At 52.7% G+C, this 13,495-nt stretch overlaps 1 protein-coding gene across 1 annotated transcript in view; it reads right to left on the bottom strand.

Moving 5' to 3' along the window:
* Positions 1–11,196, bottom strand: part of RHOBTB2 (Rho-related BTB domain containing 2) — a 19,607-nt gene extending 8,411 nt beyond the window's left edge. The window contains exons 1-7 of the mRNA XM_008575272.1: positions 10,950–11,196; positions 6,788–6,989; positions 6,018–6,121; positions 5,341–5,526; positions 3,782–4,797; positions 3,375–3,493; positions 990–1,140 (exon numbers count right to left, since the gene is read on the bottom strand). Coding sequence (XP_008573494.1) covers positions 990–1,140; positions 3,375–3,493; positions 3,782–4,797; positions 5,341–5,526; positions 6,018–6,121; positions 6,788–6,979 — 1,768 coding nt within the window. The 5' untranslated portion in view covers positions 6,980–6,989; positions 10,950–11,196. The remainder of the gene's footprint in view (positions 1–989; positions 1,141–3,374; positions 3,494–3,781; positions 4,798–5,340; positions 5,527–6,017; positions 6,122–6,787; positions 6,990–10,949) is intronic.
* Positions 11,197–13,495: the final 2,299 nt, after the last annotated feature.

Here is a 13,495-nt window from a genome sequence, read left to right as displayed (position 1 = left end):
TGGATGTGATTGACACCAACAAAACTCATGTTGAAATCTGATCACCAGTGTGGCAGCGCAGGGAGGTAGGGCCTAGTGGAAGGTGTTTGGGTCCTAGGGGCACATTCCTCATGAATAGATTAATGCTCTCCCTCAGGGGTGAGTGAGTTTCAGCTCTATTAGCTCCCTGGAGAGTGGGTTGTTAAAAAGAGCCCAGCACCTCCCTCCCTCTCTCTTGCTTATCTTTCGCCAGGTGATCTCTATGCACACACTGGCTCCTCTTCCACTTTCCACCACGAGTGAAAGCAGCCTGAGGCCCATGCCAGATGCAGCCACTCCAGAATCGTGAGCCAAATAAACCTCTTCTTTTTGTATGTTACCCAGTCTAGGGTATTCCGCTATAGCAACACAAAAGCTGACAAAGGCATTAACCTGGACATTAACGCCATCACTGATACCAATGCCAACACCAACGCCGATGACATGAACAGAAGCCATCCGTCCCACCTGGGAATTAGGAGTAGCAGGCTAATGTTTGTTTTCTGTTTTGGAAGGAAAAAGAGAAGATGAAGTCCAAGGTAGAGGATGAACAGAAAAAGAAAAAGATGGAGAAGAGAAAGAAAAGGAAGGAGGAAGAGGTGGAGGAAGAGAACCATGGAGTGGAAACACGGATTGTGCTCTATCCTCTGACTTCTCAAGCCTGCCCGAGTGAAGCCGCGCTAAGAGCATAAAGCACTGTCTGTCATCTACTGGAGACCACTTTGTTGGGCCGACCTTTGGAGAGCCTCTAAGGTGACATGATTAAACATCTCTCACACACACTTCTTCACATCTGTGTCCTCATCCAAAACTCTGCACGCATTGACACATTTCATTTCATGCAAGCTTGTTCCCTGGGTGCTACAGCCTGCCCCAGCAGGAGGGAGGTAAGAGAAGAATAAAACATAATCACTCCTCGGGCTCCCCGCCACTCTCCCCCAGGGAGGACCCTGAACACCCTGGGTAGTCACCTGTCAGGGCAACCAGGTGTGGCAGGCAGAGGCGGTTGGCCAGGATGATGAGCTTCATGTCATCCAGGTCGGGGCTGGAGGTGAACATGCCAGTGTAGAGGTATTCCAGCACAGCCCTCATGCAGCTCTTGCTTGTGTATGGAAACACCACCTAGGGGCGGGAAGGAGCAGAGTGGGCCGCGATGAGGTCCAGCTTGGGGCAGAGTAACTCAGTCCTGAGGAATGGAAAAGGCCTGTCCCACATGGCTGGCCTCCCCCAGGCAGGCAGCCTTCCCCGTGCTGCACCTATACCTGCTTGGAAGACCCGAGTGACAACCTGCACTGAGCCCGTTTGCTAACAGCACCTGCATATAGGGTTCTAAAATCTTTTAAAGGGACCTTTATTCTCACTGGCATCCTTCCAAAACGGCTCTGGCTTGGAAGATGCTTGAAGGTGTCCTTGCGGTCACATAAGCCCACATCCGGCCCCACCTGTGCCTGCAGGGAGCAGTACAGGTGGACATAGGATTAGCAAAGCAACACCAGCTGGCATCTCTCAGGCTACCGAAAGCTGCTGCTTTGGGCCTCCGGGCTCTCCTCAGAGCAGCGCTGCCACAAAAACTGCCTTCTCATAGGCCACACTGGGAAGTCTCTCCAGGCCACACTGAGAATTGGCTAGGGCTCTAAAGCTGGCATCCGTGGTGCTGAGAAGTGTCTAGGGCTGGCAGGCCCCCGGGCTCCCGAGAGTTCTCAGCCTCACACTTTCTGTATCCAAATTCTGCTTCTGATTTAGAGACCAACGCAAAGCCCAACCCTTCCTCTGAGCCTTCCATTAGTACCACCTTCCTGGAAGTCTTATGATATCCATATCACAGATGGGACGCTGCGTGGTTGTTTCTGTATCCAAATTCTGCTTCTGATTCAGAGACCAACGCAAAGCCCAACCCTTCCTCTGAGCCTTCTATTAGTACCACCTTCCTGGAAGTCTTATGATATCCATATCACAGATGGGACGCTGCGTGGTTCTCAGCTCAGTTTTTCAGTCAAGTATTTAGTGTGCACTTACTAAGAGACCAGCACTGAAGGAGGTTCTCAGCAGAAGTAAAAGACCCAGTCCCTGCACTAAAAAGATCGATTAGGAAAACTGCGTGTGGACGCTCAGAACTTCAAGCATCTGCACAAAGTAGCTCCTTGTTAAGTACAAAGCTGACTGAGGAGCAATGAATGTTCCAGCAGTTCAGAGAAGATAATGAACACCAAGGGCTACAGCTTGTGCTGCTCTGCTTGGCTGGGAGGACAGAAAGAGAACAAACAAGAGAACATTCCTATGGACACATCGATAGGCCCCTTCCAACTCTTGAGTTTCCAGTCTAGGTGCCTGAGAAAGTGGTAGTGTCAGTGAGAGAGTGTCAGGTGAGTGGCAGGGCCACTGATTAGAGGGAAGGGTGATTATATCAAGCATACCCTTCTATTTTCTGTATTTTGATGCTTTGACATCTAGAGGCTGGTGGGCCCTAGGGGGACTGGCCCTCCCAGGGCTAGCTAATTCCTAGACATAGTAAAGGGGTTGTCTGCAACTGAGCCTTTCACATTTACACCAATCAGTCCAGAGTCCACACCCCCTCCTCTAAGGGGCTCTCACACTCCAGGCCACTCTTCCTCTGCCCTAATCACCCCAGAGCCTAGTACCAGACAACTAGGGGTAGCCCTTATACCCCAGAGCCCACTGAAATTATTCACTAGCCAATCCTAAGCCTGCTTACCCTGCCTCACCCACTCCTTCCTACAGAACCCCTCTGCCTCCCGACTGACCCTGGTGCCTTGCCATGTGGCCCCCCATGGTGTCCCTCTTCTTGGGACCTGTGAGTAACAAACTACCTTTTCAGCAGCAGTCATCTCCTGATCTGTTGGCCTCACCATACCTTGATAATAATAAAACCTACCTCTAAAAACAGTGATGGATTCAGCTTGGGACACACTGAATTTTTTCTAGTAGTTTCATGTGTGTCAGAGGCAGCAAGGTACAAAGTAAAGAGCCAAGGAAGGAGAAGTCCTGAGTTCAAGTCCTAACCTCTGCTCTCTATGTACACAACTTGGTACAAATCACTTAATCTCTCAGGGCCTCCCTCTCCTATGTAAAACAGGGCAATGCTACACTAAATGAATTAAATCAGACAATGTATTGAAAGTGCTTTCTAAACGATCAAGTTAAAATGTTACTGTAATTCCCTGTCCTGGTATATGGTAAAATCTGTGTCTATTGGAACCATTATAAACTTCTCCTGGGCCTATCCCTGGTGGTTAGTACATGGTCAGTGCTAAAGAAAGTACCATTAAGTGATGGGGGCCTCAGAGGCGAAGGGTGTAAATGTCTCTCCTCCCCCACATTCCCATCCACAGCCTCACCTCCCTGGTGGAACTCTCCACAAACGGCCCCCCAAACATGGCAGCCATCCAGTCACAGCTGGAAATCAATAGGGGCTTATGTGCGCTGATGGTGCCATCATCCAGGATGAAGGTCACATCTGTCCGGGAGGAAAAGAGGCATCACATGAGGATATAGTGAAAGAAGGGGGGACACCCAACCCCAAGGGTAGTCACTGAGCCCAGACCACCAGCTTCCTTCTGAAGCCATCAGATGTGGAGCACTAAACAGCCAAGCTCTCAGCCTGGAAGAGCAGGCTCAGGAGCAGGTCAGCTGATCTCCAGGACATCAGGAGCTGAAATCAACTTGGAGTGGTAATAGGACCAACCCAGACTCCTCAGACAGCTCCTTGGACAGAACCTCCCTGCCTTCTAAGCATGTTCCATACCTGAGAAGGTGCCTTTGGCCAAGCACTCCTTAACCCGGTTGGTCCGGCGGACATGGAAGGCCTTGGTGATCTCCTGGTTCATGAAGGCCTCGTTGTTAAGGATGTTGGCCACCATCATGCGCAGATCAAAGACCTCTAGCAGCTCAGCAATGTGGGCAATGTGCATGAGGTCCCGCTCGTTCTCGTCCAGCTCCCCCGTGTACAGGTACTTGAGAACAGCCCGGAAGGGCCCCGGCTGGATGGAATTGTCCATCTTGACCACCACCATTAGCCGGGATTTGTAGGTCAGAGGATCTTCTGCCATTTCTTCCTGGATGCTCACAAAAGCTCGGCTCCAGGAAGAGAGCACACGACCCCTGCCTGCCAGGTACCCTGTTCCGTTACCCCGTAGGATCCCGTCGCTGGTAGAGGCCCGGAGGCCAGCAGGACCAGAGCCCCCGGCCTCGTCCACACTCTCGCACACGTCAAAGCTGGCTGCCCGAAGCAGGAAGTCCCGCCCATGGTGGTGGTGGTGGTGGTGGTGTTGATCAGGGTGGCCCCGGTGGTCCTCTGGGCGGGGGCCCCCTGACCCCGAGGGGCCCCCCAGCTCCCCCTCACTCAGGTCCATGAGGAACAGGTCGTAGAACTTAGAGGAGGAAGTGGAGAGGTAGATCTTGTGGGCAAAGATGCGCACCCGCTCCTGCAGCACCAGGATGACGTCCGCGCAGAGCGGGTCCTCCAGGAGGTGGGCGGGGCACTCCTCACTGCTGGAGGGGGGGTCAGGCACCACAATGATGGGGGGTGGGGGCTTGGGAGGCAGGAAGGGCGCCTGCAGCAGAGGCCGCTGCACATTGCGGAGGTGGGACTTCCAGAACTGCAGGTGGCGGCGGGAGATGAGCGCAGCCCGGATGGCATTGTCAAAGACATCCTTGATCCCGAACTGGGCCACCACGCTGGTCTCATAGTAGGGGATGCCCAGCTCCTTGGCCACCTCCCGACCCTTCTCTGGGGGAAGGATCTCATTGGGCTTGATAGGCCTGGTGGGTCCAAGATGGGAAACCAAACTTGTATTGGTCATAGAGGGAGCCTGCCCATTCTCCCCCAGACTGGAGGGGCTTTGCTCAGGAGCTGCATCCTTGGCCCCACTCCTGCCCTGCTCTTTCCCCTCTGTCTGGCCAAATCCTATAAAGGCCCTTCAAGGTCCACCTCCAATCCCCTACTCTTCCAGGAAGTCTTCTCTATCTATGCCAGGTTCCAGTGACCTCCCTGGTTCAAAGCAGTGATAGCACTAGCAACCCCTCTGGCAATTAGCATGGGGTGCTCACATTGATATTAACATGTGCACATATTGACTTTGTCTCCAGCAAAATTATAAGACCCTTTCATGCAAATAGCACCTCGTCCTCTCTATCTTCCCTCACAGTACTTAGCCTAGTAATGCCCACACAGTAGGTATGCAATAGATACATGAATGAATGAATGATGAAGTTCCCAATGTGAGCTTGCTCCAAATGGAGGGAGAGATAGAGGGCTCAGTGGGATTTCCTCGGGGCGCCTCCCTTCTCACCAGCACCCCCTACCTAGCCAAGGGGCGCCTGGCTCTGTTGACAGCCTCCAGGTCGGCGTAGCGCAGGTCCAGCTGGCAGCCCACCAAGATGACAGGTGCTCGGGGACAGAAGTGCTTGATCTCTGGGTACCACATGGTCTTGACATGGTGGAGGGAATTGGGGTTGGCAATGGAGAAGCACAGAACTACCACATCGGACCTGGGGGTGGGAGAGTGCAGTTGTGGACAGAGAGAGCCGGCGGCAGGTTGCCTGCCCCTGGAAGGAGGGAGAGTGTGCACACCACTACCCCCGCTACAGTCCACACCCGGCTTATGCATCTGCTCACACGATCTTACACAAAACATAATAATAGCTTCTCTAATTTATATAACATTTTAGAACTCAAAGACTCATTTTTGCCTCACAGCCATCTTGTGAGTTAGAAATTAGCCTTTCTACCATCTCACAGCTGAAAAAAACCATCTCAGAGCCGGTATGTGACAGAGCTGGGACTCAAAACAGGCCTCCTGACCCCAAGCCCAGGCTCCTTTCCCACCCTAGGCTGTCCCCTGCCCCCACGAGAGGCTGCCAGTGCTGTTTTCTCCACTCTTCCCTCCCAGGTTAAATTTCTTAGAGTTGCTTGGTTCCTTGGGAAAGCAGGACAAACCCAACCATTTGATTCCCTGCAGGCAGCCAGAGGCCTTTCCTACCTCCCATAAGCAAAGCGACGGTCTTTGTGATGGTCTCCAAAAGTGTCCCAGAGGCGCAGGGAGACGCTGACATCATCTACAACGTCTCGGGAGCGTTCCAGCACCTGGGGATGGCAATCAAGAGCAATAGTGCTTGGGGTTCCCTGCATGCCAGCTCAGGGTGGGTGCCAGCTCACCCCTGAGGGTCCCAGGCAGCATGACACTTTTGCCCATGTGAAATCTCTGTAGAATGAATAACAAGGGCAGCCTCCAAGCCAGCTAGGATGTTGTAGGTGCGGAAGGGATGTCTTCAGGAGTCTGCCCTCTGCCCAGCTTTACCTGCAGATAGTATGTTTATGAGCCTCTCATCTTTTGATCTTAGCTGCCAGCTTCTGTCCCCCTCTCAAACCCCCAGGGCTCCCCATTACTTAGGGCTGACTGCACAGGATGCAACACCCCAGACAAACCTAGTGTTTATGAGCCTCTCATCTTTTGATCTTAGCTGCCAGCTTCTGTCCCCCTCTCAACCCCCCAGGGCTCCCCATTACTTAGGGCTGACTGCACAGGATGCAACACCCCAGACAAACCTAGGGTCCCAGACACCACATCAGCCATTCAAAACACACATGGTCAAAGATGTCTCCCTTGAGGTGGGCTCTTCTCAGACCCTTCTCCAGGGGTGCCCTCCCGCTCATCCGCCCCACCTCACCCCTAGGAGGTTCCCGTAAGATCTGGAGACAACATGCTAGGGCCTGGGAAGGAGCCCCAGCTGAGTGGCCTTGCAGCATTACCTCCTGGCACACGCGGTACTGGTCGATGGCCCACACTGTGGGCACGTGGGTGGCAAGCAGCTGGTACTGGGTGAGGGTGGCATTGCAGGCACGGGCACAGATGAGCCTGGTCTTGCCCACAGCGTTGTCCCCCACCACAACGCATTTGATGGTCTCTACGTTTGGCCTTTCATAATCCATGTCAGAATCCATTAATTGGGACCTGAGGGAGAGGAGGGATGAGGTCAGGACGGCTCGGCATCCCAGCTCCCCCTGCCGGGGCTGCCCCCTCTGCCAGCATATGGGGGTACACGGGAGAAGGATGGAGTGGGCAACTTTCTGGGCAATAGCTCAGCACTCAGGCTGAGAGCAGCAGCTCCTCCAGTGGGGACCCCTTGTCTCCCTCCTGTCCCCACCACTCTCCAACTAGGCTTCTGGCTGGAGAAGGCAGTGGGAGCTCCCAAAGCGGAGACTCCCCAGGGCTTGTCCTGTCCCTACTCTCAAGAGAGAGGACAGTCTGCCTGGGAAGCTCGCTCCTCATCTGCTCTCCTCCTCCTTCCCCAGCAGGGCTGTGGCAGAACAACAAACAGCTGAGAGAAGCAGAGTTGGGGCCAGGTCCCCACCCCTTCCCAGCAGGCCTGAGGGCAGGACCACTTTAAAATTTAATGGACTTGTCAGAGCAAGGCGGCAGCTCTCCTGGCCTCCCATTTTCCCCCTCACCCTCTCCAGGGGTGGATTTGCAAGCCCCAGCCTCCCCGAGTCTGTCCTCCAATACTGGCCCCCAGCCCCCTTTACAGAGATGCAAGTTTTTCCTCCCAGCCTCTCTGGGCTGGGAGACTTCTGAATGAACCTGACCAACTGTGGCCTCCCCTCTTCTACTCTGGGCCTGTCACGTTGCCCACAGGTCTCGCTCAGCTTTGAGATGGGGAAGGGGTAATGGGCCTTCCCATCCCCTGCCCGGCTGTCCTCCCAGCATCCCGCATCCAGCCTCTGAGAGAGTGAGACCGTACCCTCTTCTGCACGTCTCATTCCTAGGGAGGAGGATTCTTGGGGTTGGGAGACCCCAAACAGCTGGCACTCCTGGGAGATGCCCGCTCAATTGGCTGTGTGGGTAGTGGGGTTGCTGAAGGAAACGGAGGGTCAGAAGCTTGCACCTGAATTTCTGGGCAAATGCTTGTCTCAGTTACCTTTGATGTTGGGCAGAGGGGAAGTAGCTTGTCCACTTACAGAGAGGAATGGTTCAAATGGACAAATGGAAGGCCCTCTGTAGTCAACATGTCATGTCGGTGTTCACAAAGCTGTCACCAGGATGCTCTGGGCTCAAGGGGGCTTTCACTGGCAGTCTCCCAGTTGGCATCACCTCCTGGGAGGGTTGAGGGGAGCGGACAGGGAGTAGGGCAGGGCAGGCATTACTAGGAAGCTTGGTTTCTCCACAGTCATCAGCCTGCCCCAGCTCACACTCCCTGTGCACATGAAAAGTCGTCTAGGGGCTACAGCAAGCCAGAGTAATCCTTCCTAGGCCAAGAAAGGCCGTGCTCGGAGGAGTCCTGGAAGCTGCCCAGCACCCTGGCTGCTGACCATCCAGCCCAAGGGCCAGGCCACCAGCAGCCATGGAGAAGCTCCACTGCTGACTGCTGGGCTGTAACTGGATGCCAGCATGCAGGAATGCAGAACCGAAATATCCAAGTAACGATGGCAACTGGGATTTGTGCAAGTGGACACATCTGAGCAACCTAAGCAAAAAGTGCACCAAGGACTTTTCAATGAGACAAACTCCTCCTCCTCTTTCTTGGAATTTTACAGGATCTGGACCCTTAAACAACAAAGGGTCTCCACGCAGCTCCCTCCCAGTCTCCAGGGCAACTGACGGGATCATTTTTTTCTCTCTCCTGGCCCTCTCCCAGCAGGCAACCGTTATTCTAACCACCAGCTTCCTCCTGCCTCTCCCTCTCCCCGGAGCTGAGGACCGCTAACCCCCCTATGACAGTTCCTGGTCTCTAGCTGAGGGCCGTGATGGGCTGGGAGGAGTCATCTGGGTTGTGGTTTCTGTTTCATGGAGTGATTAACAAAAACAGATAAAATCCCAAATACAAAACATGTGCAGCTGTAGGGTAGGACAGAGATTAAAAAAAACCCACCAGCCAACAGAAGTTCTTTCTCAAGTTTAGAAACTAGCGGCATGTAGGTCTGCAGGCAGAAGGGGAGAATCAGGAGGGCCATCAGTTCTTAAATCTAGGAGCACCCAGATAGGACAATGCTAGGACACCAGCAGGACAGTGCTGGTCCAAGTTCAGCTACTTTATGATTAAAACACTCATGCACACCTTATGTTATGTCACCTTTAGGGTTAAGCAGGGGACAACCAACAAGTAAGAGAGCAGCAAATACAGTGCCATGAGATTAGACCCAGACTGGTAGATTGCTACCCAAGCTGAACACCCCCTTCCCACCCGTTCCCCAGCTGTCCCTTCACCTTCTCCTGCTTGTCCTTTAACTGCCTCCCTATTTTTATCATTCTCATCCATTCCACCCCTGTCTCAACAGCCTGACTGGCAAAATTCCTATCTAGGAAATCACTTCACTTTTCTGGGTATCAGTCTCCCCCTCTGGAAAATGGGTATGAGAGCACTGGAAGAAAGTCTCCTGAATCTTGGTTAATTCATGCCAAGAGAGCCAGGGCTGAAAGGAAGCATTTGTCATCTTATGTAATGTGGTATTATATAATGCTAGATTGCATATCTATATGTGTAATTATATCTCTCTTTAAGATACAGACTGGCCCAATTAAGCCAGCAGAACTCTTAGTCTAATCAGGCCTGCCTTAAATGAGGTTCCTGTCCTGGAGATAGCATGCCAACAGTGATACAATTTTGGCTCTAGAATATTGCTATTTTACTGTCTCATTGCTGATGTGTGATGATACAACCCACTCAGTGAGCTTCTCAACCCCTTTCCCTCTGGCACTCTCTCCTTCAATGACTCTAGACTTTTTCTCACAATTGCCTCATCCCCATTCCTTCCAAACCCCCGACGAACCTATGGCTTGTCTCCCGGCCTGGGTATCAGAGCCCTCAACTCATTCCTCTCCTGCAATAATCCCAAAGTAACTAATATGTGCTCCCCGACCATTGTCCCACGATCCCTGTCCCCCTCTCCAAAAACAGCCTCCTGTCCATTGCTCCCCCAGCTCTTTGTATTCAGTCTAGGCCAAAAGCCAAGGTGTGCTCAGATTAGCTACAAACCTCAGGGGCTCCCATTCCCACCCCCACACCCCTACACACGCTCTTTGCAGAGCTCAGAAAAGGCCCCCTTTCCCTCCCACAGCTGATAGGAGGCTTGTTCATCTGTGGCTGCCCTAGTCTGGTTGTCAAGGAAACAACAGAATCTCCCTGGGAGCCTGCCTTGTCTCCTAGCAACCAATATCCCACATCTTGCATCTTACAAAATGCTAAAGGGAGGACAACCCTGAAAATGAAAATAAAAATCAAAAAGTATGGATAGGAAGGGAGAATCGAGAGAACAAAGAGAGGGTGGACTTCGAATTAAAGGTGGCTTGGACTAGGTTGCTGACATTGTTATGCCCGGTAAGGCGGAAAGATGAATCCCGCACAGATCCAATGGAAAGCAAGGCCCAAAGGGATCTGGAATGGTCATATTCACAAAAAATGCATGCCTAAACACAGGATAAGTCTTCTCAAACCTAAAATGTAGAAACATCAACAAACAACTCTAAGGATTTCCCCCAGCAGTTTGCCAGAACTCAGTTGCACAGACTGCAGTGGAGTTGACTTCAAAGAAACACCTCCAGAACAGCGAGCAAAACATCCATATTCCACTGGGGTTTTTTGTTTGTTTGTTTTAAACAGAAACAGTTCCACCACTCCGTACCTTATTTTCTGACACGCTGCTCTGCACACGCACACAATAATAATTAAAAATAGAGAAATAGAGAAGGGGGAGGGGCATGCCACGCCAAGGCAATCAAGTCATCTTCGTTCCCCTAGAAAAACCCGGAAAAGGTTAGTCCCGCGCCCCTCAGAACCCAGCAGCCGAAGCAATAGCCCAGGGAAGAGCGCGAGCCAGGGGGAAGTCATGGGGGGCGCAGACAGGGCCGGGGAGGGCGCGGCGCGCTGGCAGAGGCTGCTTGCAACCCGGCCATCATAGAAACGAGCCATCTACTTACACCACTACATGTGACGGGGTAATTTCTAGTGAACGGAACGCATCTCTTCCCGCTAAGCACGCTCATCTTAGTGAAATGTCTGGGATCCTTCCGCGCGTACAAGTGAGGTCGCTGCGGGCGGCGCCGCGCTGCCGCTGGGGCTCCAGCTCCGGGGCCGGCTCGCGGGAGATCAGAAACTCGGACCGAGCAGCCCAGGCCGGACGGCGGCCCGGGAGCGACCGCGCGCGCTGCACTGCAGCCGTCGCCTCTTCCGGATCAGCATCTCAACTGCTACCAGCAAAGTCCAAAGAAAAACTGAGCAACTGCCAGCAGAGTAAACATACTCTACTTTTAGATGCAAGCTCTGTGAGCCAGCTTCTGCTTCACAAACTCAAGAACACACAATAGCAACAAAACTAAAAATATACATTGGTGCACATGCGCACTAACTCCACTCACACACAACTTGTTTACAAGAAATGTCGAGGGAGCCTGACTAAATTATTCTATTATCCCCATAAGAAAGAATGAAATTCTGCCATTTGCAGCAACATGGATGAATTTAGAGAAAATTTGTTAAGTTATATAAGCCAAGCACAGAAAGAGAAATACCACATGTCCTCACTCATCAATGGGAGCTAAAATAAAGAAAGAAAGAAAAGGGGGCGGGGGCGGCCTGTGGCTCACTTGGGAGAGTGTGGTGCTGACAACATCACGTCAAAGGTTAAGATCCTCTTACTGGTCATCAAAAAAAAAAAAGAAAAAAGGAAGGAAAAAAGGGAGAAAAAAATCGCACCCGGGACAGCTGCCGTGACAAGCACCGCCCACCGCAGCGCACGGTTGGTGGAAAGAGGGCGGGGGGCGGAGAGGGGGCGGGGAAAGAAGGGGATTGGGCGCTCAGGAGGCCCCGCCCCGCGGCTCCTCCCCGGCCCGCCCCCCTGCTCAACCCCTCCCGGAGGGAAGCCGCGGGGCGGGGCTCGGCTCGCCACCGGGTGCCGGCTCCGGTCTCTCTGCCTCTCCGGGGGCAAAACCTCCCGGTCCTCCCACGGTGTTTCTCTCTCCTCCAGGAGGCTGAGAAGGATAAATGAGAGGCATCCTAGTGCGCCTGAGAGGGAGCGAGTTAGAGGAGAACACGGGGTTTTTTCCTTGTTTTTCCCTTGAACTCAGGCCTCCGCCACTTGCCACTGGGGGAGAACACCGTTTCCACCCTCTGCCACCTTGGCAGTTCTCCTGGCATTTGAGAACCTTCCTCCCTCCATCACCCCTGCAGCCTGTGCTCTGAGTGCCATGGCGCTTAACGGGTGGGTACCTGTACCTCCTTACGTGTCTCCCACCTAGGCCTTCTTCAGCTGCCCCCTCCCCCATCCCACTTCCATCCTGTTGCCACCTGGAGCTCACTAGTATCTTTTGACCTCTGAAAGAAATGCCAGGAAGAAAAGGTACCTAAGGCCCCTTTGGGTTCTCTCCCTCAATTTACCCCTCTGCAAAGATGCTAAGGGATGTCATCTGTAATACGAGCGGCCCTCAGAAGGAACTTTCCATATTCAAGGCTGGTTTTATTATAATGATCTTGACTGCTAGTGATTACAAAAGTCAGCTCAGTCTGGTTGTATCCATCTTGCTGATTACTCAGGACAATTTTTAAAGCCCAGACTGAAATGCCTCCCACCTAACCCCCTCCCTCACACATCCAACTTGTGCTCTGAGAGTGCAAATCCACTTTAATATTAGTTTGTGCAAAATATGATTAGGAAGAGAAATTTACTGCCAAATAAAAAAGGAACTTTTTATTCTCTGAAGCATCTATCAACCTCTCATCTATCAATGTGTACAATTGGAAGTTTCCCATCAAGGTGTTCGTGATAAACATGCGTTCCAGCCTGGTTCGTGTACAGTAAGTGCTTGATTGTTGGAAGATGCTTCCCTCACCTACCTCTGAATCTACCCAGAGCTGGAGAAGAAATCAACAAGGGAGAAAAAGTCAGCTCAGCCAGGAAACCTCAGCCAGGCTGGAGTGTGGGGTTTCCAAGGTGTAGGGTTGGGCTGAGGGGAATGGTGGACCAATGCAGGTATGGAATGAATTGCACATTCTCAGGCAGAGCCGAGTGCTTGCTGGGGAGATGGCCTCAACTCGCAGCCCTGCTTTCTGTAACAGTTCCCTCTTGCAGCTTTTCTTTAGACTAACTCCTTCCCGATCATCTCACTGTCAGGCATCCCCAGTCAGAGCCCCAATACGTTGTCTCCTGTCATGTAGTTCCTCCAAGTCACCACTCCTCAGAAACCAGTGCTCCCCCATCCTCCTCAGCCCTTTATCCCCGTCATGCCCCCCATTCATGTCCCACTCCAGGAGGTGAAGGGAATCTCTCCGCAGACCTCCCCATCAGGCCAGCCCTCAATGACCCCCAGTGACTCCTCACTCCCGGCTCAGTTACCTGGATCTCCAGGCACCAGCTCCCAGCTTTTTCCCCACATGGGTCAATAAAAGATTCCCCAGGTCCCACTCCAGGAGGTGAAGGGAGTCTCTCCGCAGACCTCCCCATCAGGCCAGCCCTCAAGGACCCCCAGTG

The sequence above is a fragment of the Galeopterus variegatus genome, unplaced genomic scaffold, assembly GCF_000696425.1.
Source record: "Galeopterus variegatus unplaced genomic scaffold, G_variegatus-3.0.2 Scaffold1167, whole genome shotgun sequence".
Lineage (NCBI taxonomy): Eukaryota > Metazoa > Chordata > Mammalia > Dermoptera > Cynocephalidae > Galeopterus > Galeopterus variegatus.
Note: the sequence above shows the minus strand (reverse complement) of the source record. Positions and strands in the feature narration are given on the sequence as shown.